Source organism: Morus notabilis, unplaced genomic scaffold (assembly GCF_000414095.1).
Source record: "Morus notabilis unplaced genomic scaffold, ASM41409v2 Scaffold201, whole genome shotgun sequence".
NCBI classification, from domain to species: Eukaryota; Viridiplantae; Streptophyta; class Magnoliopsida; order Rosales; family Moraceae; genus Morus; species Morus notabilis.
In genome coordinates this window covers 337,826-358,238 of record NW_010357101.1, presented here as the reverse complement: position 1 = coordinate 358,238, position 20,413 = coordinate 337,826, and the positions used below count along the sequence as shown (strand labels likewise).

General features: G+C 33.7%; 4 protein-coding genes across 5 annotated transcripts; 3 read left to right on the top strand and 1 right to left on the bottom strand.

Moving 5' to 3' along the window:
* The first annotated feature begins 1,860 nt into the window (after positions 1–1,860).
* Positions 1,861–4,812, top strand: LOC21402626 (probable NADH dehydrogenase [ubiquinone] 1 alpha subcomplex subunit 12). Its single transcript, XM_024165463.1, has 5 exons — positions 1,861–2,006; positions 3,247–3,273; positions 3,779–3,870; positions 4,155–4,264; positions 4,351–4,812. Exons 1-5 carry the CDS (start codon positions 1,918–1,920, stop codon positions 4,501–4,503), a joined length of 471 nt encoding a protein of 156 aa, XP_024021231.1. The 5' UTR covers positions 1,861–1,917; the 3' UTR covers positions 4,504–4,812.
* A 3,954-nt stretch (positions 4,813–8,766) lies between these two features.
* LOC21402625 (D-xylose-proton symporter-like 2) lies at positions 8,767–12,636 on the top strand. The gene is made up of 15 exons (XM_024165252.1): positions 8,767–8,799; positions 9,045–9,110; positions 9,277–9,389; positions 9,822–9,900; positions 10,039–10,098; positions 10,203–10,269; positions 10,361–10,485; positions 10,595–10,696; positions 10,905–11,273; positions 11,359–11,406; positions 11,491–11,553; positions 11,685–11,765; positions 11,892–11,990; positions 12,094–12,231; positions 12,332–12,636. The coding sequence occupies exons 2-15, from the start codon at positions 9,066–9,068 to the stop codon at positions 12,461–12,463; spliced, it is 1,521 nt and encodes a 506-aa protein (XP_024021020.1). The 5' UTR covers positions 8,767–8,799; positions 9,045–9,065; the 3' UTR covers positions 12,464–12,636.
* Positions 12,637–13,914: 1,278 nt separating this feature from the next.
* Positions 13,915–15,223, top strand: LOC21402624. The gene is made up of 4 exons (XM_010089183.2): positions 13,915–14,094; positions 14,233–14,299; positions 14,526–14,609; positions 14,902–15,223. The coding sequence occupies exons 1-4, from the start codon at positions 13,933–13,935 to the stop codon at positions 14,976–14,978; spliced, it is 390 nt and encodes a 129-aa protein (XP_010087485.1). The 5' UTR covers positions 13,915–13,932; the 3' UTR covers positions 14,979–15,223.
* A 79-nt stretch (positions 15,224–15,302) lies between these two features.
* Positions 15,303–18,583, bottom strand: LOC21402623 (protein SMG9). 2 transcript variants are annotated; one of them, XM_024165257.1, is made up of 8 exons: positions 18,236–18,583; positions 18,024–18,150; positions 17,311–17,426; positions 17,096–17,215; positions 16,899–16,988; positions 16,043–16,194; positions 15,635–15,902; positions 15,303–15,529 (listed from the first exon to the last, which is right to left on the bottom strand). In XM_024165257.1, exons 1-8 carry the CDS (start codon positions 18,488–18,490, stop codon positions 15,377–15,379), a joined length of 1,281 nt encoding a protein of 426 aa, XP_024021025.1. In that variant the 5' UTR covers positions 18,491–18,583; the 3' UTR covers positions 15,303–15,376. The 2 variants fall into 2 exon arrangements, with proteins under 2 accessions (XP_024021025.1, XP_024021026.1); XM_024165258.1 differs by having other exon boundaries at positions 18,024–18,132.
* Positions 18,584–20,413: the final 1,830 nt, after the last annotated feature.

The following is a 20,413-nucleotide window of genomic DNA, read 5'->3' as shown; positions in this document are numbered from 1 at the left end:
AATCACATAATTTAAATTCATGAACCAAACGTCACTGCGTTTAAAATTCGTTTCAAAATGATTTTATTTTTTGTATAAAAATGAAAACGAAAAACGTTTTCATTTTCATTTTAGAATCATTTTTAAAAATGCGTTTGATAATTTTATTCTGAGATTGTTTTCAGTTTAAAAAAAATTAAAATTGTGTTTGGTAGTAAAAATTAAAATTGTGTTTGGTAGTTTAATTTTTAAAAATATATAATAATATTTAAAATAATAATATATTAAATATATTAAATAAATAATAATATTAAATATATTAAATAAACATTAATATACATGAAAACTAACAGAGGAAATGGGTTTCGGAGAAGAGTTGGGGGGGGGGCACAGTCGCAGAAGAGTGGGGGCTAGGGGTGCCAGTCGGGGGGCCCCGGCATCTCCATCTGCTTCACTCCCTCCATCCCCGGCGGTGGTGGATTGAACGAATCGAGGAGCGGAATCTTCCGATTCCTCTTCTTCTCCTTCGCGCTCTTCAGCGGAGCCTTCCCGGTCCACGGCCTTGGCATCATCGGCAGCACGCCGGCTCGCGAATGGCCAAGGGCTTCAGCTTGGGGGTCTCAGAGTAGCTGTATTGGAACTCGAATGGCGCGCCGGGGAGGAGGTAGGAGATGTCAGAATCGCCGATGACAACGGAGCGGCCGTCGTCCGACGCGATGACGCCGTCCCTGATGGGCTTTATAGTAGTTGGAGTGGCGGTGGACGGACTTGGGGCGGTGGTTTTGAGGAAGGTGGGTATTTGGGGATTGGGATCGAAGGTGAAGGAGACGATGAGGTTGATGGAGGTTGGTCGTTTGGGGGCGGTGTTGAAGGGAGGGAGGAGAAGAGGTTTAGACCTTGTAGAGATGCTAGAATCACCATTGATACCAAATGGAAACGAAAACGATGTTTAACCGTTTTGTTTTGCTGAGTTTTTAGAAATAAGGAAAAAACGTTTTCAGTTTTTGTTTTTTAAGAAATGTGATGCTAAACACATTTGTTAGAGCATTTTCATTTTTTTATTTTTGAAAAACATGAAAAATGTTTTTAGAAATGATTCCAAACAGGCACAAAATAATTTACTTGTGTTTAGTATGAGTATCATGGTTCGAATTATAATTTGTGAGTCGTTACAATATTTTTTTTTACAAAAAAATACACGTAAATTGAGAATAATTTTGAATTATGGTTTTGAATCTATAAACCAAATGTTAATATTTGTTTGATAAGAGAGTTCAAAGTATGGTGATTCTAGTTTTGATTTTGAAACTAAAATTATGATTCATGATTTTAGATTCAAATTATGGTTCTGAAATCAGAACCAGAATCAAATGTTTGAACCACCCAAAACCAAAGAGAGAGTGGTGGTTTTAGAATTATGGGTGATTCATAATTTAAAATATCACATCAGGATTCAAACCTTAAATAAAAAATCATATTAACTAAACACTTATTATGGGCGAGTCAAATCAAAATTACTTTTTACTTTTTGTAAACAAATACTGATTCTAAACTATAATTATGGTTTTGAATTCAGAATCTCTACACCAAACAACACCTTAAATAACAACTCAAATTTTTTTATTATAATATTTTCTCTTAAAAAAATTAAATTAAAATTTTTTATTACAATATTTTCTTTACATAACATTCACCTTTAAACTTTATTTCTCAACACCCTTACTAATAATGCAGTTTATTTCTAAAAATTATATACATGATTGAATATTTTAATGTTGTGCAGTTATTTTGCAAACGACATGTCGTCATGGGCTGAATCTAAAGTTGGGCCGTAATGCTCTTAAAGCCCGTGCTGTGCTCGACTTCACCTACGAGCGGAGAGAAGAGAGAAAGAGAAGACAGAGAAAGGAGAGAGAGAAGAGAAGAAAAGAGAGAGAAATGGCGTCGGTGGTGAAGAGCGCGTTTAGGGCGATCAGGGAGAAAGGCGTCGGCAACTTCCTCAGGGAGCTCCGGGACGAAGGCTACTTGTCAGTTTTCTCTTTCTTCCATTTTCAATTTTTCTTCTTTCGAATTTCATCTGTTCGTCAATATTTTTGTTTTGGCGTATGTTAAAAGATCTCAGTTTGTTTGGAACCCGATAAAATTTTATACCGTTTTGATTCTTTTCATGTTGCTAGGCATCTGATGTACCCGAGTTTTTAGTTAAAGGAAAGAAAATGCTGAGAAAAGTTGTGATTTTTCAGCTTCTTTCTTCTCCTTTTGTTTCGCTTATGAGAAAAAATTAAGGACTTCGTGGATTCAAGTTTTTAATTTAAATTAAGATATAATTTTATGTAATAGAAAAAATTAAATGTGATTTTTTATGAGAGATTTTAACGGTAGTAAAACTGAAATTGAAAACTCAAATTAATGAAACGAATAAGGCTTAAAAATCCTGGAAAGTTTTTTAGCCTGGCTCAATATGTTTAATCGAAATGGACTCGCATGTTAAAGTGATCCTTGAAGAGATAGCGAATTAGGAGGGTACCAGAATTTTTATTTTTATTTTTATTTTTATTTTTATATTTATGGGTGGAAATCTTGTGTAGAAATCGAACTTGAAAAATTTTCAGTTAATGTTAGGTTTCTGGTTGGAGCTGAAGAATAATATCTTCGTTGTAATTGTGTTGTGAAAAAGAAAAATAAAAAAATAAAAAAATAAAAAAATAAAAAAGATTTATGTGCTCATTCTGTATCACAGGCCTCAAATTGTTAATTGATTTCATTTAAATTTGTTGAAATGGGTGTTGGAATTGCTTCTTGAATTGAGGCTATCTTTTGGCCAATTTCTTTTGGAAGCTCCAAACTCCAAAGGTTATTTTCATATAACAGGATGCAAGTTGTATGTTTGATAAAAATGCATTAAAGTACCTGATCAGGAGCAGAGGAGCTCAAGGGTATTGTTGTTTGTGTTTCTTAGCTTATGTTGTTTGTCTGTTTGTTGGATAGAACGAATTTTCGGAGATATGAATAGAGTTACTTAATTCTAGGGGCTCGTTACATAAGAAGGCTGATATGCCTTCATTCTTTGTCCCACCATACTTTTAGCTACTCATCAAACCCGCTGCGTACCATTACACTTTTACAATTATCTTGAGAAACTAGATATTGTTAACCTCTTCTTTTACTTTTCCCTTTGTATAAGTTGAAGTAGAACTTCTTCTGAAAGCACTGCAATCCCAAACTAAGCATTTGTGTCTTACTGATGACTTCTATCAAATCTTGCAGGAGATGCCTTCCTGATGGAAACCTTTTGTAAGTTATCTTATTCTGATTGCACATGGAGATTTTATGTTTTTAATAGGGTTGGAAGCCATTGGAAGTACACTTTAGTGATTTGTTTAAAAGATGAAAATGGGGGGAAAAAAAATCAGCAAGGCATGCATTATCGATTGATGACTTCATTCTGATGGTAGAAATGATGAATTGATGAAATAGGAGTCTCCTTTTGATGGTAGAAATGATAAATTGACGAAATAGGAGTAATTGGATCCGTTTTTAGTTTTAGAATTCATACACTCAATTTGTAACTTCAGTATTTTGTACAAATCATTACATCACCTTCAATTCATATCTTGTTCTCTCTGTTGTCTTTGGTTCTGAATGAATTAGTCCATGAGTGGATTTGATGAACGAAATGGTTATCTATGTTTTGCCTTATCCTTCGATCTCTTATTTTCAACCATGATGTTTTACATGACATTTGTCTCCATCAAGACTTAATCGATCTGCTAACAGGGTTTTGTTTTGATTGAGCTAGGCAAACTAAAATACACAATATCGGGGCAACGCTTGTGGGTGTTGATAAAATTGGCAACAAGTATTATGAGAAACTTGAAGGCATGCAGTATGGTTAGTATTTCTTCCTTCTTAATCTTCTCATTTGTTGTCGCCCTATGATTTCAATGATAGTGTCGATATAAACTATAAAGATGAGGAAAAACCATGATCAATGCCTTGTAATACTTAGTGGATGGCGAACCGGTTATTCATCCTTAGGCCTTTGTTATTTGGCCATGCATTGGAAACATCAAAGCTAACATGTTTGTGCTGAAGCAAAATATCATAATTTATCTTCTAGTATGAATTTCCTGAATCCTTATTATGCATGTAACAGCTTTTGAAGTGTTTTACAGGAAGACACAGGTGGGTCGAATATGCAGAAAAGAGTCGCTACAACGCTTCTCAAGTCCCACCAGAATGGCACGGTTGGCTCCATTACATAACTGATCACACTGGAGACGAGGCAAGTCCCGTTTCCCTGATTTGTTTGACAAGTATGCTTAGAGAATAAAACATGTAGCTAATAACGAAAAAGTGCAATTTCTTCAGCTTTTGATGCTAAAACCCCAAAGATATGGGGTCGAACACAAGGAGAATTTCTCCGGGGAAGGCGATGAGTTTATCTACCATTCCAAAGGACACGCCCTCAATCCTGGAAAGAGAGACTGGACCAGGTACCAGCCATGGCAACCTACAAAGTAATTTTCCATCAAACTTTGCCCTGGAGATCGGTATATTTTGCAGTCTGATGCCTGTTCCAGTAATAAAAGGTCTCTTACTTGCCTGAAGATGTGAAAATTATTTTAATTGCTCACTGGAACGACAAACTATTTGACTTCATTGTTTGATGATGGAAACCTACTGCGAATTATTGTCTCAAATGTCCCTTTATCCACATATTAGCGGTGGATACTCTTTGTTTGCCTGATATCCCAACATGACATCAGTCGTACTTATTAACAAATGTGTTACTTATTTTGTCTTTGGTATTCAATCCAAAGTTATGGGGAACCATATGGGGTGCCTTGTGATTGATGAGCGTTCTAAGTGTTTCTCTTCAACATAATTTTCCTGTGAACTATCAAATATGAGAATATCTGAATACCAGGGAAGGGATATCATATTTACTTCCAGAGAGGAGATTGTTGACGCTTGTTGTAACCGCAAGTTTGATATTTAGCAAAAATAGGAGGATCCGTTTGGTAGGGACAGAAAAAGTTATTTTTTTTTTTTTTTTTTTTTTTTTTTTAAAAAAGAGGAAAAAAAGAACTTACTGCCATTGCACAAAATTGGAACATCAAATTTTTTATAAAGTTCCGTTAATTTTATATTCTCGTTTTGGTTTTTAGAATTCTTTTTTTCACCCTACATATGTGTGAAAGAAAACGTCACCAATTTGGTTCAAATTTCCTTCACATGTGTTTGCTGGTACTTTCTCAAGTAAACGTCAAGTACACGTGCAAATTGCAGGCAGTGTTTAACTGATGCATGCAGAAACCTTTTTTATCTTAATTTTATGATTCCCGCGGACTATCTTTTTCTGCTACATAGATAAAAGAGATAATAGTCGTGTTAATTTCGTTTTTATTTTTTACGTTTTAAAAAAAAATGAAAAATATTTTTAAAATAATATTTGGCGCAATAAAAATAAAAAATATAAATAAAAATAATTTTTTTAGTTTAGTATAAAATGAGAGATAAATAAAAAATGACTTTTAGTCGTCTTTTATTTTTTGTTTTTATTTTTTCCTCTTGAGCTCCCGCGGACTATCTTTTTCTGCTACATAGATAAAAGAGATAATAGTCGTGTTAATTTCGTTTTTATTTTTTACGTTTTAAAAAAAAAATGAAAAATGTTTTTAAAATAGTATTTGGCGCAATAAAAATAAAAAATATAAATAAAAATAATTTTTTTAATTTAGTATAAAATGAGAGATAAATGAAAAATGACTTTTAGTCGTCTTTTATTTTTTGTTTTTATTTTTTTCTCTTGAGCAGAGAGAGAGAAATAGAGACATTAATGAGTTTTTTTACACTGAAAATAATCTTTTGATAAAATTATTAAACGCATATTTAAAAATAATTTCTGTCTGAGATTGAAAATGTTTTCATTTTTATTTTCATATAAAAATAAAATTATTTTAGAACAAGTTTAAAAAACGTTCAATATCGCCCTCTCGTCTGGTTTCCCACCATTAGATCCGTATCTGAATTTGTTTTATTTGAAAATTGAGAATCATGGGTTACTTAAGACAGTCATTTAGAACCTGTAATTAACTTTGTATTGAGTTTTGAGTCATGGAATTGATTACATTTGGAATTTACGAACATTTGGGTTTGGCTGGTAGAATAGCCTGCTTTTTGCCACATGTTTTGTCCCCCCAAGTAAGGTAATTTTACCTACCAACTTTCCCTTGTAATTGACGTCAATAGTACCCCGCTCCACCACCTACATTATTCATCTCTTTATTATTATTATTTTTTTTTTTTTATTTTTAGAAAAACACTCAAAGCAAATTAAATATTTCTTTTTTTAAAACAAATTAGAGTGGTGAAGTCTTTGTGAAATTATCGATTAATTATGTCTCCACCTAGAAGCGTCTTGATTGATTTCTCTGAAGCCAATATACCTTCTTTTAAGAAAATTTGAGAAATAATGATCTCAAATTAAGTCCTCATTCGTGGCTTTCTTAGCGGGGGGAAAAAAAAAAAAAAAAAAGAACCCCATTCATGGGGTCCATTTCATATCAATACTTTCAACTGTTTTGGAACTGCAAGTCATAGGCTTTAACGATAAAAATACATTCTACAGATTTGGCAAAAGAGAAGATTTGTTTTGAAGTTTGTAGACGTGGTCACAGGAAGATTGGAGAGTGTGAAATGGGAAGTGGACAAAAGAGGTCGTACCCACCACAAAATGGAACCTCTACAAATTAGTGAAGGATAAACTTACATGTCTCGGATTAATGACCGATCATAATATTCACATAAAAAAAATACCAATTTTAATGGTTGAATTCGGATATGAGAAAATGGTTGAACTTACCATTATAATGTATAGACTTAGTTTATTTTTTATTCATGATTAATACTCTTTTGACTAATTAATTATTTGACTAAAAAGTATATTAATTAAGAATAAATAGTAAAAATTCATACTCACACACTTTAGGGAACATTTATCTATTTTTCTCATTAGATATTGCCTACTAACTCAACAAGATATGCACAATATAGACCTTTTTCTTTAAGTTTTTCTCCAACTTGACCCCCTTTTAGTTTTTGATGGGTTTTAACCCATTTTGCACAGTAACAAGCCACCCTAAGGTCACCGCCAACTATTTTCACTGCCATTTCTTAAAATCTCATAGGTCTAGTGATTTAATTAAACATCGGTTGAAACTTTATTTTATGTTTTGATCTTAATGTTAAGTCAAACTATGAAAAACTCACACATTGATTCAAATCTTTTAGTTCAAAAATAAAGGTTCAACCATTCAATTCAATGAGACCTTTATTCTTAATTTATTTTATGTATCCCGCCTTTCTTATCTCTTTGTTGTTTTTTTTTTTAATTTCATATTCCATGAAATCATAAGAAAGAAAGACAAAAGTTGTGCGCTTCTTTTTTCTTAAGGGATAGAGCTATGGCTTAGAAAAAGCAACGTTGTGGTGTTATGTAATAAATTGCACAAGTAGCAAATGCCTAATTAAAAGTGAGATGAACAATAAAAAAGTAAACAACACAATACCAATATACGACGTTATGCGGCAAGGTCATTCCTTGGTGACGATCGATGAGGTTGATTTAGACCTTTTGACCCTTTCTACTTGAATCATCATTTTTTATTATGATATTTGAAAATATTGTAGTAAAATTTAAGAGGTTGAAAAAATCTATCAAACCGTGAAACCTTTCAATTTAAATTAAATTACACTAAAAAGTTAATTATTTTTGAATTATTAAACGGTTTGGTAAGTTTTTTAAGCGGTTTGATTTGTGGTTTAAACTCTCTAAATTGTCAAATAATCCGTTAAAAAATATACATATATAATTTTTTTATTTTTAAAATATTTTTTATATTTATTTAATTTTTATTGATTATAATAAATGTTTTACACTTATAAAATACAATCTATCATATTTTTATTGGTTTGTCTTTTTAAGTTATATTGTAAACTTAAATCTTATTTTTGTTTTTATTGAATAATAATTTTATAATTTTTATGAATTATTGAAAACTTTTTTAGTCTTAAGCTTAAACCGTCCAAACCGCTTATGAATGATTTGGTTTAATTTAGTTTTTGTCAAAAATATCAAACCGGCTAAAAGAAAAAATTACTTTTAGTTTGGTTGGTAGTTTTTAAAAAAAACCACTTAAACCGACCGCGAACACCCCTATTAGAATCATTGATTTGAGTTTTAGTATATGAAATAAACCGGTCTCGATTATACATTTTTTATTTTTATAAGGTAATCTTGATAAATACCTCTTGAAAATACATGAGTCAAGATTTTTATTATTTAGTCTTAATTCATAACATTTTTTAATCAAATAATTATACTAACAAAAAAATATTTATTAAAAATAAAAATTAAATATCTAAACTCATGTACTTTTTAAAATAAATTCTATATTTTTTTTTATTTTTTTATACACACTTTAAAGCGTAAAAACACGCTAATGTAGTGAAAATTTGATATGATCACGGGCAGTATAACTTAACGTTTGGAAGGAGGATTCGCGCTATGATTCAAATTTTAGTTCGTGATTCAGTATAATATTTTATCTCATAAAAAATACACGTAAAATAAAAATAATTTTAAATTATAATTCTGAACGGATAAAAACGTCACCCTACAATATTTTAAAATATCATAATAAAAAATGACTGTCATCAATGTGTGTGTGTGTGTGTGTGTATATATATATATATCCTAATTTCTATTCAATACCCATTGAACTTGAGAACTGAGACACAGAAAGAAGTTTGCAGGTATAATGAAACTCTTACCCATTTCTTTCTATTTCTATTTCTAGCAAAATGAAACTCCCAATACACATTTAACATGTTGAAATGAAAAGTGTTCATTTCTTCACCTAACATTCCAATTCATCCATTTTCGTTTCGGTTCTTACTCCATAATCACAAAAGCCAGCGCTTTTCCACTGAAAAGGGAAACAAAAATCCGCCGTTCAAAAGTTGTGTAAATTATATATTTTGTGTCGCTCTGCTTTCAGGCGTTGCTCGGCGAAGAATCCATGGCTTCTGATCCAGAGCAGCCCACGCTCTCTTCTCTCGTAAAGGTTCCTTCTTCTTCTCTCCATTTCCCAATCTCTATCTGGGTCTAATTTGTTTGGTTGAAATCATGTTAAAGTTTCTTTCTTTTCATATTCCGATGAATTGTGTCTGTTGTTATGAGTGTTGGTGTTTTTTTTCCCCTTAAATTGAATTTTTTTTTTTGTTTGTTAGTCGTCGGGTGAGATTGGGAGTATACAACTACTACAACAACTACAAGAACCTCTTCTTAATGTCAACGGAGCTCACAATTCAGATACCTATTCTGTAATTGCTGCAATTCTACCGTGAGTATACATATATCCTAATTAATCTTTTTTTTTTTTTTTCACTTTTATCAGCTTATAAACTGATAACTCTCATATATATATATATATATTTTTTTTTTTTTCTTTTTCCTTTTAATTGTTCCTTTTGCTATTTGTTAGCCTGAGAGTTATAGATATGATGCAATGGGTAGTTGTCACATTCATTTGATTTTCCTTGGTTACTTAATTGTTATTGTATAACATCTTTTTGTGTGATTTATGGCAAATTTAAGATCTGGGCATTTTCTTTGTCTTCAGAGAAAGGAGAAAAAAAAAAGCCTTTTTTCCCTCATGGCTCATCTGATGCTCGGAGTTTGTGATGTGCCAATTTTTTTAGTGCTCAATAAAAAAAGTTAAAACCCAATTCTGAGCTGCTTCTCCCTAATTTGGTATGATGGTTGTGCTATTCAGATTTCTGTTTCCTGCTCTAGGAGGGCTGCTGTATGGATATGACATTGGGGCGACTTCTTGTGCTACAATTTCTGTACAGGTATGATGTTCTAGTTTTGTAGCTTCTGTTTACTATTTTTCTCTTACCGAATCAATATTTCATTTACTAATCTTCAAATATTTTCTTTTTTATCTTTCTTCTTTTTTTTTCTTTTTTTTTTTAACTTTTCTCTGGCAGTCGGCGACATCGAGCGGGGTATCTTGGTATAATTTGTCTTCTGTGGATATCGGTCTCATTGTGAGTAATTTTTTCTTGTTATGAATGTTTATTTATCAAGTAAGAATTTAAGAGTACGTGTATGTATGTACATGTCTTGTTTCTAATTTTTGGCTATTTTGCAGACTAGTGGCTCGTTGTATGGTGCCTTGATTGGCTCTGTATTGGCTTTTAATGTTTCTGATTTCTTAGGTTTGTTTTCTAATATAGTCAGACTTATTTGACAAAAATTCATCAAATGTTTTATATTTTGATGAGTTTGTAACTATTAATTTGGATGAAGGACGGAGGAGGGAGTTGATTTCAGCTGCTTTGTTCTATCTTTTTGGAGCTATAATAACAACAGTAGCATCTAACTTGGCTATTATGGTGATTGGGCGCTTTGTATATGGTATAGGAATTGGCTTGGTAATGCACAGCATGCCTCGTTCCCTTTCTTTTCATTTTTTTTTCACTGAATGGATGATTTTGATGACTTACATGAGACGTATTATATCTTGTTTTTCTTCTTTCTTAGGCAATGCATGCTGCTCCGATGTACATTGCCGAAACTGCTCCATATCAGATACGAGGTCAACTGATCTCTCTTAAAGAGTTCTTCATAGTGCTTGGGATGGTTGTGAGTTCTTTAACTTAGATCTTTGGGACTATGACTTTGTTTGAAAGTTTCTTATGAATATTAAAGTACGAGATAAAAGTTGCTTTGACATTTCTACTATCATTTTTAGAGCTCCCTCCCCAACAGTATTTACTATATACTTCATTTAGCTATTTCCTTTTTACCTGCTCGAAGCCTCCACATAACAACCTCCTCGTATCTTGTGTAGGGAGGTTACGGAATTGGAAGCCTTCTAGTCGATGTGGTTGCCGGTTGGCGGTATATTTATGCAGCTAGCAGCCCTTTGGCTATCATTATGGCGATTGGAATGTGGTGGCTCCCAGCATCACCTAGATGGATCCTTTTATGCGCCATACAGGGGAAGGGAAATATGCAGGAGTTAAAAGAGACCGCAATACATTGTTTTTGCCGGCTCAGAGGTCCAGCCTCCCGAGATAAAGCTCCTGTGCAAGTAGATGAGATTTTGGCCGAGCTTTCTTTTGTTGGTGAAGAGAAAGAGGCTACTTTTGGGGAAATGTTTCAAGGAAAGTGCCGCAAAGCCCTTGTGATTGGTGGGGGTTTGGTCTTGTTCCAACAGGTATTTTGAATTGGTTACGCTCTATGACGTGAAGTTACTAGATGCCAAAAACTTTGGCTCATGTGTGGTTCCATTTCCATGACAGATCACTGGGCAACCTAGTGTGCTATACTATGCTTCATCAATTTTTCAGGTACCACGCTAATGTTTTATGTACGTAGCGATGACCTTGTGGAAGAATTCTTTCTCGTGCTAACCAATCTAATTTATTTATTAGACTGCAGGATTCTCTGCAGCATCCGATGCAACACGTGTCTCAATTCTACTTGGTCTACTGAAGGTAAGCTTTCTTTCCTTTAGTATGTGACATAACTAATGTTCAGTTTTATGACGTTTCAGAGTTACCAAAAGTGCCAAAAGTCCCCCATTTTTCTACTGAATATGGCTTGACTTGCTCTTTTTTGATTTTAGTTAATAATGACTGGAGCAGCTGTTCTTCTTGTTGATAGACTTGGGAGGAGACCCCTACTGCTTGGTGGTGTGTCTGGAATGGTGAGTCGCTTCTTTTACTGAAATGAGTCGCGTAAAAAGTGATGTTTGTGTTCCATGTACTAAAGAGCAACAAGTTTTCAAAATTTTCATGCCAATTGGGAAAAATGAACCCCCTTTATTGGACAGGTCATCTCTTTGTTCCTTTTGGGATCATACTACCTTTTCTTGGGTAACGTATGGGTTGTGGCTGTAGTGGCATTGCTATTATATGTCGGATGTTATCAGGTAATCATAGTTTTCTTTTCTTCCTCGTACAATCTCTGATAACAAACTGAGGTGCACTTTACTTTACATGTGTAACTGAATACCCAAATTCATATTCATGCAGCTATCTTTTGGTCCCATTGGTTGGCTAATGATTTCGGAAGTCTTCCCATTGCGGCTAAGAGGGCGAGGACTAAGTATAGCGGTGCTTGTGAATTTCGGTGCAAATGCTCTGGTGACATTCGCATTCTCCCCTTTAGAGGTGCATAAGATTAAAGACCATTCTAATTACCCAGCAATATTTCCTTTGAAGAGATTCTGTATAAACGGTTATGTTTGTTAACTTTGTGCTTGGATTCCAGGCATTGCTGGGAGCTGGCATCTTGTTTTATGTATTCGGGGTGATAGCGGTGGTTTCACTTGGATTCATTTTCTTTGTTGTGCCGGAGACTAAGGGCCTCACTCTTGAGGAGATCGAAGCAAATTGCCTTTAGGAATTGTTGTTACATTTGAGGTTTATGTAAAGCAAGTTATTAGTTATAGATATGGGGCGTCTTAATGTGTATTCTTAGCTCTGTCTAATACTAACAGTAATATAGCAGCCAAAAAAAAAAAATAGTAATAATAAATTAATAATAGTAAGAATACGTTACCATGTATACTTTGATTGGCTCAAATCTTTCTTCTGATTTGCAATATCTTTGGTTGTTTTTGGAATGTTTGTCGCTTTTGAATTTGGTTTTGTTTTTTTTTTGTTTTTTTTTAAATAGTGTCGGTTTTGTTGTTCTTATTGTTTTCTAAGTTTGTTGCCGTCCTAAAATTTTTCTGTTCATATCAGTCTAGGCTTTTACGTCGTTCGTATTGAAATTGCGGCTCTTGGTGTGTGCGTGCGTGCGTGTGTGTTTTTTTGGTTACTTTCTTATTAGCGTGTTATCTTATTTGTCAATTTTCAATTTTATCGCCCTTTTGTATGCCATTGTTTTCGGGGGTTTCTAATTTTTTAAAAATTCTGTGCCTTTTATACTGTTCTTTTTAGTTTTTTTTTTTTTTTTTTTTTGAAACTCTGTTCTTTTTAGTTATTAGTGTCTTAATTTATATCATCTTTCTTTCTTGTTGTCCTTTCTGAAGTCGTATTTTTCAAGATGTTGTGGTCTTTAAAATGCCTGGTTGGTTCGAATTTTATTAAAATTCATTTGAATTTTTTTTATTTGAACAGAAAAATTTAAACTGTGTGATTTAAACTCTAGTCTGAATTAGCAATCAGATGTGCAGTTAAAGTTTAAATCTAAACATGAATAAAATCTGAATGTGTTTGGTATGCGTAAAAAACAGAGATAATAGACTTTTTTACTATTCAGAAATGGTTTAAACTATTAAAATGGATGAGAGAGTTAAATTTGAATAGTGTAACTTAATTTAAACATAAAATATAATTCGAACTGCGTACTTATCAAACACGATTGTAAACTTAATTCACCGCTCGAATTGAACTGTACTAAGCCAAACCAGTAAAACAAACACGCCAAATATCATTTCGTTTACGTTGTTCTTGTCGTTTATATAGTTCTCATGTTCTCTGAGTTTTCGTGGTCTTTTCATTACTATTTCTCTTATTGTCGTTTTTATAGCTCCGTCGTTCTCGTGGCGTCGTTTTTACAATTCAGTGTCGTTTCTTGTGATGTCTTGTTGTGGTGTTTAGTCGTCGCTTTTACAATTTCATTTTGGATGTATGCTTCTTATCGTTTTTCTTGTTCCTATATTATATATTTCTATCCTTTTAGTCATTGTTGTCGTTTTATTTTTCTTAGTCGTATGGGAAATTTAACGTCGTATTTATTTCTGTCGTTTTTAGCCAAGGGTAAATGGGTAAATCCATCCAAGAAAAAGGCTCACCCTATTAAAGCAACACAGAAATGAGAGATTCTTATTTTATTAGGGTTTTGGAGTTTGGTCGTGGATTGAAATGGCGAAGTTCAACGAGGTGCAGAAGAAGAAGAGAGCACTGAATGCAGAGCGGAAGAGAGCGCTTTATGGCGACCGATCCACGCGCAAGCTCAAGACTAAGCCCCAAACTGTCTCCGTCTCCGGCAAGCGCAAGCGCAAGCTCTTGAAAAAATGGCGCCGAGTAACTAATTTTCTTCTGAGAAATTCATATAATTTCATTCATTATTAGAAGAATAAAGTCCCTTTCTTTTCTTTATTTTAGTTTTCATGTAACTCAAGTTGTTTGAAATTGAAATTGAAATTGACATTGAAATTGCAGGATCAGAAAGAGGCTGTGGTGAAAGGCCTCTTGACTATGCAAGATGTTGAGATGGCAGCTGCTGATGGTAACGCTCTATACTCCCAACTCCTTTTTCTACTTATTTTCTAATTATGTTGCTTTGGTATTTCATTTATTCTTTTTATTTATTTATTATTTTGCGGGGTTAAAAGTTGTATTGTTGATTAATTAGGAGAACCTTAATTTTGCAATGATTGTTTTTGTTTTTGTTTTTCCTTAGATAGGAAGCTTTTTAATTTTGAGCTTATAGATATGTTGTTTGTTTATTGAAGGAGAGGAATCCCAAGATGCCCATAAAGCTTCTACAAAGTTTCCCATGAAGAAAGGCTTGAAGCTTAGACAATTAAAGGGAAGAGGTACATTTTCTTCTTCTCATGATAGATTCTCTCCTCACGGACACTATATTGAAATTGGCAATAAGTGACGTATTTGCAAAACCTAGGGCCCGTTTAGTATATGGGTTCAAACCGGTTCTTGATTATGACTTTCAAAATTCACGTTTTTTGTGAGAGACACTCTTATCAGAACCAAAACCATGGGTTCGCACTGTAGCAGAACCCATATTACAAAACATACGCATAGAGTTTTGGAATTGCATAATAGAACAACTAAAAAGGTGTTCATTCCTTCACGTTTGTCAATGAACAGGTAAGAAGAAGAACAAAGGAAAATCATCCAAACCGGCTGCTGAAGCTCCACCTCCACCAGATGCCATGGTAGAATAGTTGATTCTGTTACCTGATCTACGTTGTTCAGTGGCGTGCAAGTGTCGAGACAATTTAGCATCTTTGTGTAAAATTCATCCCAATTTGTAGTTTGATGGTTCTTTTGCTCCTTGCTTTTCCTTGATTGAAATGGAGTGAAAAGAAAAGGAGCAAGGAAAAATGGCCATAGAAGCTGAATAGTAGTTCCTCCGAGTCAATGTAATTCTCAAATTTTGCAATGAAGAATATCATTTGTTTTTCTGTCAAAGTTATGTATTCTAGCAAGGATACAAAAGCCACGCATTCTCTTCCATATAGTCAAGGGGCAAAAAACTAGCCGCAAGTGTTTCAAGAGATACAAATGTAACCCATTAATTAATGTATGCTAGTACACGAGAAAACAGAATGCTGGGGACTGACTATCTCCTATACAAGCCGGAATTTTGAAGTGTTTTGCTGTACTCTGCAATTATTGCAGAGTTCTTCACTAGTTCCCATATCTTGGCAGAATTCTTCAACCAGTCACGCTCGCTCAGAGTCCTTGAGAATGAAAGATGATTCATAGATAAAACCTGAATTAAAGACAAAAATCGATCTTAGGGGATTACTCGAATTATCTTTAGTATATCAGAAACACAATTTCTGGAACGCATCAATTGCACAAGAGAGAGAGAGACCTGGTCGCGCAATTTCCATAGCACAGAGGTATGACTTTCATACTGATTAATAGGGGACTCATCTTTGTTCCTAGCTGGGATTACGAACAAATTTGGAGCCACAGAATCTGGATCCCCACTTTGAGCACTAGGAGCCACAGAGGAGAACGATTGCTCTTTGGCCACATTTCCATGCCTCTCACTCATGAAAGATGAGGTGCTGAAATAATGTGTTAATGCCTTCTTCAGTTGCTCACAATTATGCACAGTAAGATCTTGATCTTGTAGCCTATTTAACGGCGAGAGCACCAAATTTGTTAGTTTCCTCTTCTAATTTATTCGATGCATTACTTGCTGATGATCTCTCAAATAATGTGCGACCACTCAAAATGAAACGGTAATGTCTGGAGTAGATCATGCATCACTTACTTCATGTGCACAAAAATTGGAGCAGCCATATACTCTCCAGCTTCATGGACTTTATCTTTACTGTCTTTTTCGGGCCCTGAGGTAGTAGAGCTTTGAGACGGAGAAGGGGTTAGTGAAGACGGATCAGGTATGCCATGTTTCAATAGATCAACCTGCAGTTGACGTCCAAAAAATTGTCATATAGAGGTTCCCCAAGAAGAATCTTAAAAGAGGAAACAAGAATTGATAAGGCATCCAAAATTAAATTAATTCAACTGCATGCTATGCAAGTTAGGAAAAATTGGACATGATAGCCCAGTTTTTTCTAATATTACAATAGACCCTCTTGCTGAACTTATTCCCGTTCAAATTGCGGCGGTCGTATGTTTTCTAACTTTATGATGATATGACACATTTAAGAAATACACTGCTGGCTTCTCTCAGGATTCAATCCTGATATCTCTCCCTTGAACCCACCCCACCCAACTGGGCTAGCACCAATTGGCGACACATTTGAGAAACATGGGTTGTTCTTTTGTCTAAAAAACTCAAAAAAAGACAACTCGAGTTCCAACTTTATTCAAGTTCATGTTCTTTTAAGTTCCAACTTTATTTAACTTTACTCAATTTTATTCAAGTTACAACTTCAACTCAAGTTATAAACTCAAATTCAACTCAAAAATTACACTCCAAAAGAACAGGCCAAAAAACTCCAAACAATACAGATGGAACACTGAACAAAATTCTTACATCGTAAAAAGAAAACATTTGGTCAGAGATGAACCTGACAGAAACAAAATTGTCGAACAATGAGCTATGTGGCATTAATATGCACAAAGTGTTTAGATACGAGCAATGATCAAGAGTAGAGAGATACCGTGGACATCAGACGCCACATGCTCTGGTCATGAACTCCCTCCGATACAACCAACAAAATGTGACAAATGGAAGTCAGAAGTACGCCAAGCTAGAAGATTTCCTTGCACCACACACCAATGTAAAAACAAAAGATTTCAATACTATCAACCCCAAAAACTGAATCAAGAAACAAACTCGTTTTCTCATAACAATTACCTGAATGCTCATAATTTCATGAGCCAGCTCAGCGGACAAGGATTCACCACCCGGAACTGGAATGGTGGATGAGCCATCAGGCCTCATTATCTCAGCCAAAACAGAAGGACTTAGCACAGGCTGCATCTCCAGAGGGACAAAAATAATAATGTCATTGTTCATAGTCTTTTCTTTTGGGTTTTTATTCAAAAAGGTTTCAATCACAAAAAGAAGACCTGGGTATCCAAAAGGATTAGGCGCTCAGCAGAGACTCTGGGTTCAATTCCCATACTGCAATGTCTTGCCATTGCTCTCACTTCCTCCAACTGTACTGTATATGGTGGCAACATTCCTGTATGCGAGAATTTCGATATGAAAATCACAAGAAAACAATTTGTAATAAGATTAAAAGGGCATGTTTATCTGTCATGAATAGGTAAAGGGAAAGAGTGTTATATTCCCCACATATTCCTCAGTTTTAATAACAAAGGGTCTGTTTAGTTTGTTGATTCGAGTTTTTAATTCGAGTTGAGTGTGACTTTATGTGATAGTTTTTTACTATAGCAAAAAAGTTAGATGTGAATGTTTTTTAGAGCTTTTTACTGTAACAAAACTCGAATCAGTGAAATGAATGCTAAATTCCAAGTTAATCTCTGATTTTATCTCTCTTTGATTGAATAAGCTGCAAATTATTGTTGTGCTATATTTTAATCAATAATCAGCTGCTTAATGACAATTTTCATCAACAATGATGTACACAATAACATTTTAATACTTAATCTATCAAGATTTCTATTTCTAAAATCAACAAACACTTGAAATTCACTTTTTTTTTAATTGATCAGTATTTCTATATAAAATTCAGAAGAACACAACTCCTCTTTTTTTTTTTTTTGACAAATCAGAAGAACGCAACTTGTGATGAATAGTACGAAAATGGAGAACTCACCAGGCGAAGTCGGGTCAAAACCATAGAGCTCGTTCATGATCGTCGACTTCCCCACCCCAGGCGGTCCAATCACTCCGATCACCGCGAAATCCGTGTTCTCCGTCAAGAACTTCAATTTCCAACAGCCCTAATTCGTTACCGATTCACACAAATCCAAAAAAATAATAATAATTAACTTTTAAGAAACCTTGGATGCTTATTCTATTGCTTACAGGAAGGAAGCGATCGATGTGGAAGTCCCAGGACTCCGAAAGGAGGTTGAGTGATCCGATCGAAGGTAGGCGGGACCGAAGCGACGCCGTATCGTCGTCCACACCGGCGCCGCCGCCGCCGCCACGGGAGAATTTCCCGGGAACCGGGGCTCCAGTTACAAGGGCCGGTTTGGCTAACAGGATTTTGGGAGGAAGAGAAGCCGACGATGGGTTGGACAACTGACCCGACCCGCCGGTGGACCCGGAGCCTGCCATTTTTTCAGTTTCACGGTTTTGCTCTGAAGACGATGGGGTTTCTGAAAGCTGCGACGACGTCTCGGCCTTTTGTTTTGGGGAGCGGCCTTGGGCCCCGCCAGCCCCAAGGGGCTCCATCAAATTTTTTGTTTGCAAGTTTTCTTTCCATTTTGCCCCCTTTGAAAATTTTTCATTCCAGTTTTTATATGTACGAAGGGGTTGTTCTTTTGCAACAAAATTTAGAAAAAATTTAAACTTAAGTTACAACTTTATTCAAATTCATATTTTTTTTTATAAAATTTGAGTTTGAACTCGAGTTTGGGACTAAACTCGAGTTTTAAGGCCCCGTTCATTTCGCCGATTCGAGTTTTGCTACAGTAAAAAGCTCTCAGAAACAGTCACATCTAACTTTTTTGCTACAGTAAAAAGCTCACACAAAATCACATCTTAACTCGAATTATAAACTCGAATCAACGAAGTGAACGGGCTAGTTTCTCCTTCAACTCGAGTTCATAAACTCGAACTCAAGTTAATGAATATTATTTTTTCTATTCTTAAAATTGCTATAATCTTTTCATTTTAATTCTAATTGAGATTATTTTTTTCTATGTATTCACAATAAAAAGACGAATAAAACCCAATCATATACCCTATTAAAATTTTCCATCACCATTGAATTTTTATTAAAATACTATATAAATACAAATTTAAGTTTTGACCCACCCAAACACAAACTCAAATAGATTCTCAATTCAAATCATAACTCAAATGTACACATCCAAATACAAACTTAAGTTACAATTTTAACTCAAATTACAACTCAAACTCAACTCAATATCATCATTCAAGTCACTTTAACTAAAAAATATAAAAGAACAACCCATAAGTCTTTTGTCAAAGATTCTATTATCCTCAAAATTTAACTTTTTAGTATATTCATGCTAAAAAAATATATATTTTACTTATATTTAATAATTTTTAAAATATTTTAGTCTATCCAAATAAAGCAAAAAAATTAACAATACTAGTATATGATTTCTTATTTTATATACTTTAAACTTTCAAAATGCATTAAATTGAGTTACTAAAAAGCTTTTTAGAAGGTATACTCAAATTATAATTATTGATTTTAAGGTTTGAAATTCACAATTTTATGAAAAGAAAAGACTGTAGCATAATTAATAATTTGAGTTTGAGTATATGAAACAATTGTAAGAAAAAAAAGACATTATACAAATAGATAAAGAAAATATTAATAAAAGATAGATAAAGAGTTAAAAAAATATTTTTATTATTATTTTAGTTCAAAGATTTGCTTAAAATACCCTTCATTAATGAGTAATATCAAATGTGAGGATCACATGCTTTTTTTTTTCTTACCTGAATGATCAAATGCCAGACAATAATGACTGTTTGGTAATTATATTTAAACTTATGATTTTAAATATGTTATAGTGTTTTCATTTCATAAAGAGTTTGAATTCATAAATTTCTCACCAATAGTTCTTTTACAAAGTTCCTGTCAATGAATCAGAACCATTGACTTAAACATGTGAACTAAACGAGCCCTAATAGTTTAGAGGTGTATTTTGTAATGATTTGAAGTTCAAGGATCAATATAGAATAACTAATAAAGTTTAGGGACCAAAAGTGAAATCAACCCTAAAGGTGTGTTTGGTTAGGTGGAAAGGAAATGAATAGAATGAAATGAAATTTAAGTTTAATGTTTGGTTGGACTTATAATAAAGGAATAGTTATTCAAAATGAATGATTATTAACCTATTTTGAGTGAATCATCATTCATTCCTCACATGGGAGGAATAGCCATTCCATGTTTTTTTTTTCATAATTACCTTTTAATATTATAATATAATTAAAATATATTATATAACAATTATATCTTATAATATACAATTAAAATATTATAATATATAATATATTATA

Coding starts and splice junctions, on each gene's coding strand:
- LOC21402626 (XM_024165463.1), top strand. CDS start 1,918: ATGGCGTCGGTGGTGAAGAGCGCGTTTAGGGCGATCAGGGAGAAAGGC. Junction 3,274..3,778: donor CTTCCTGATGGAAACCTTTT/GTAAGTTATCTT, acceptor TGATTGAGCTAG/GCAAACTAAAATACACAATA. Junction 3,871..4,154: donor ACTTGAAGGCATGCAGTATG/GTTAGTATTTCT, acceptor AGTGTTTTACAG/GAAGACACAGGTGGGTCGAA.
- LOC21402624 (XM_010089183.2), top strand. CDS start 13,933: ATGGCGAAGTTCAACGAGGTGCAGAAGAAGAAGAGAGCACTGAATGCA. Junction 14,095..14,232: donor TCTTGAAAAAATGGCGCCGA/GTAACTAATTTT, acceptor TTGAAATTGCAG/GATCAGAAAGAGGCTGTGGT. Junction 14,610..14,901: donor TAGACAATTAAAGGGAAGAG/GTACATTTTCTT, acceptor GTCAATGAACAG/GTAAGAAGAAGAACAAAGGA.
- LOC21402623 (XM_024165257.1), bottom strand. CDS start 18,490: ATGGCAGGCTCCGGGTCCACCGGCGGGTCGGGTCAGTTGTCCAACCCA. Junction 18,151..18,235: donor ACATCGATCGCTTCCTTCCT/GTAAGCAATAGA, acceptor GTAACGAATTAG/GGCTGTTGGAAATTGAAGTT. Junction 17,427..18,023: donor TTTTGACCCGACTTCGCCTG/GTGAGTTCTCCA, acceptor TCTCGCATACAG/GAATGTTGCCACCATATACA.
- LOC21402625 (XM_024165252.1), top strand. CDS start 9,066: ATGGCTTCTGATCCAGAGCAGCCCACGCTCTCTTCTCTCGTAAAG. Junction 10,270..10,360: donor TAATGTTTCTGATTTCTTAG/GTTTGTTTTCTA, acceptor ATTTGGATGAAG/GACGGAGGAGGGAGTTGATT. Junction 11,766..11,891: donor TTGGTGGTGTGTCTGGAATG/GTGAGTCGCTTC, acceptor TTTATTGGACAG/GTCATCTCTTTGTTCCTTTT.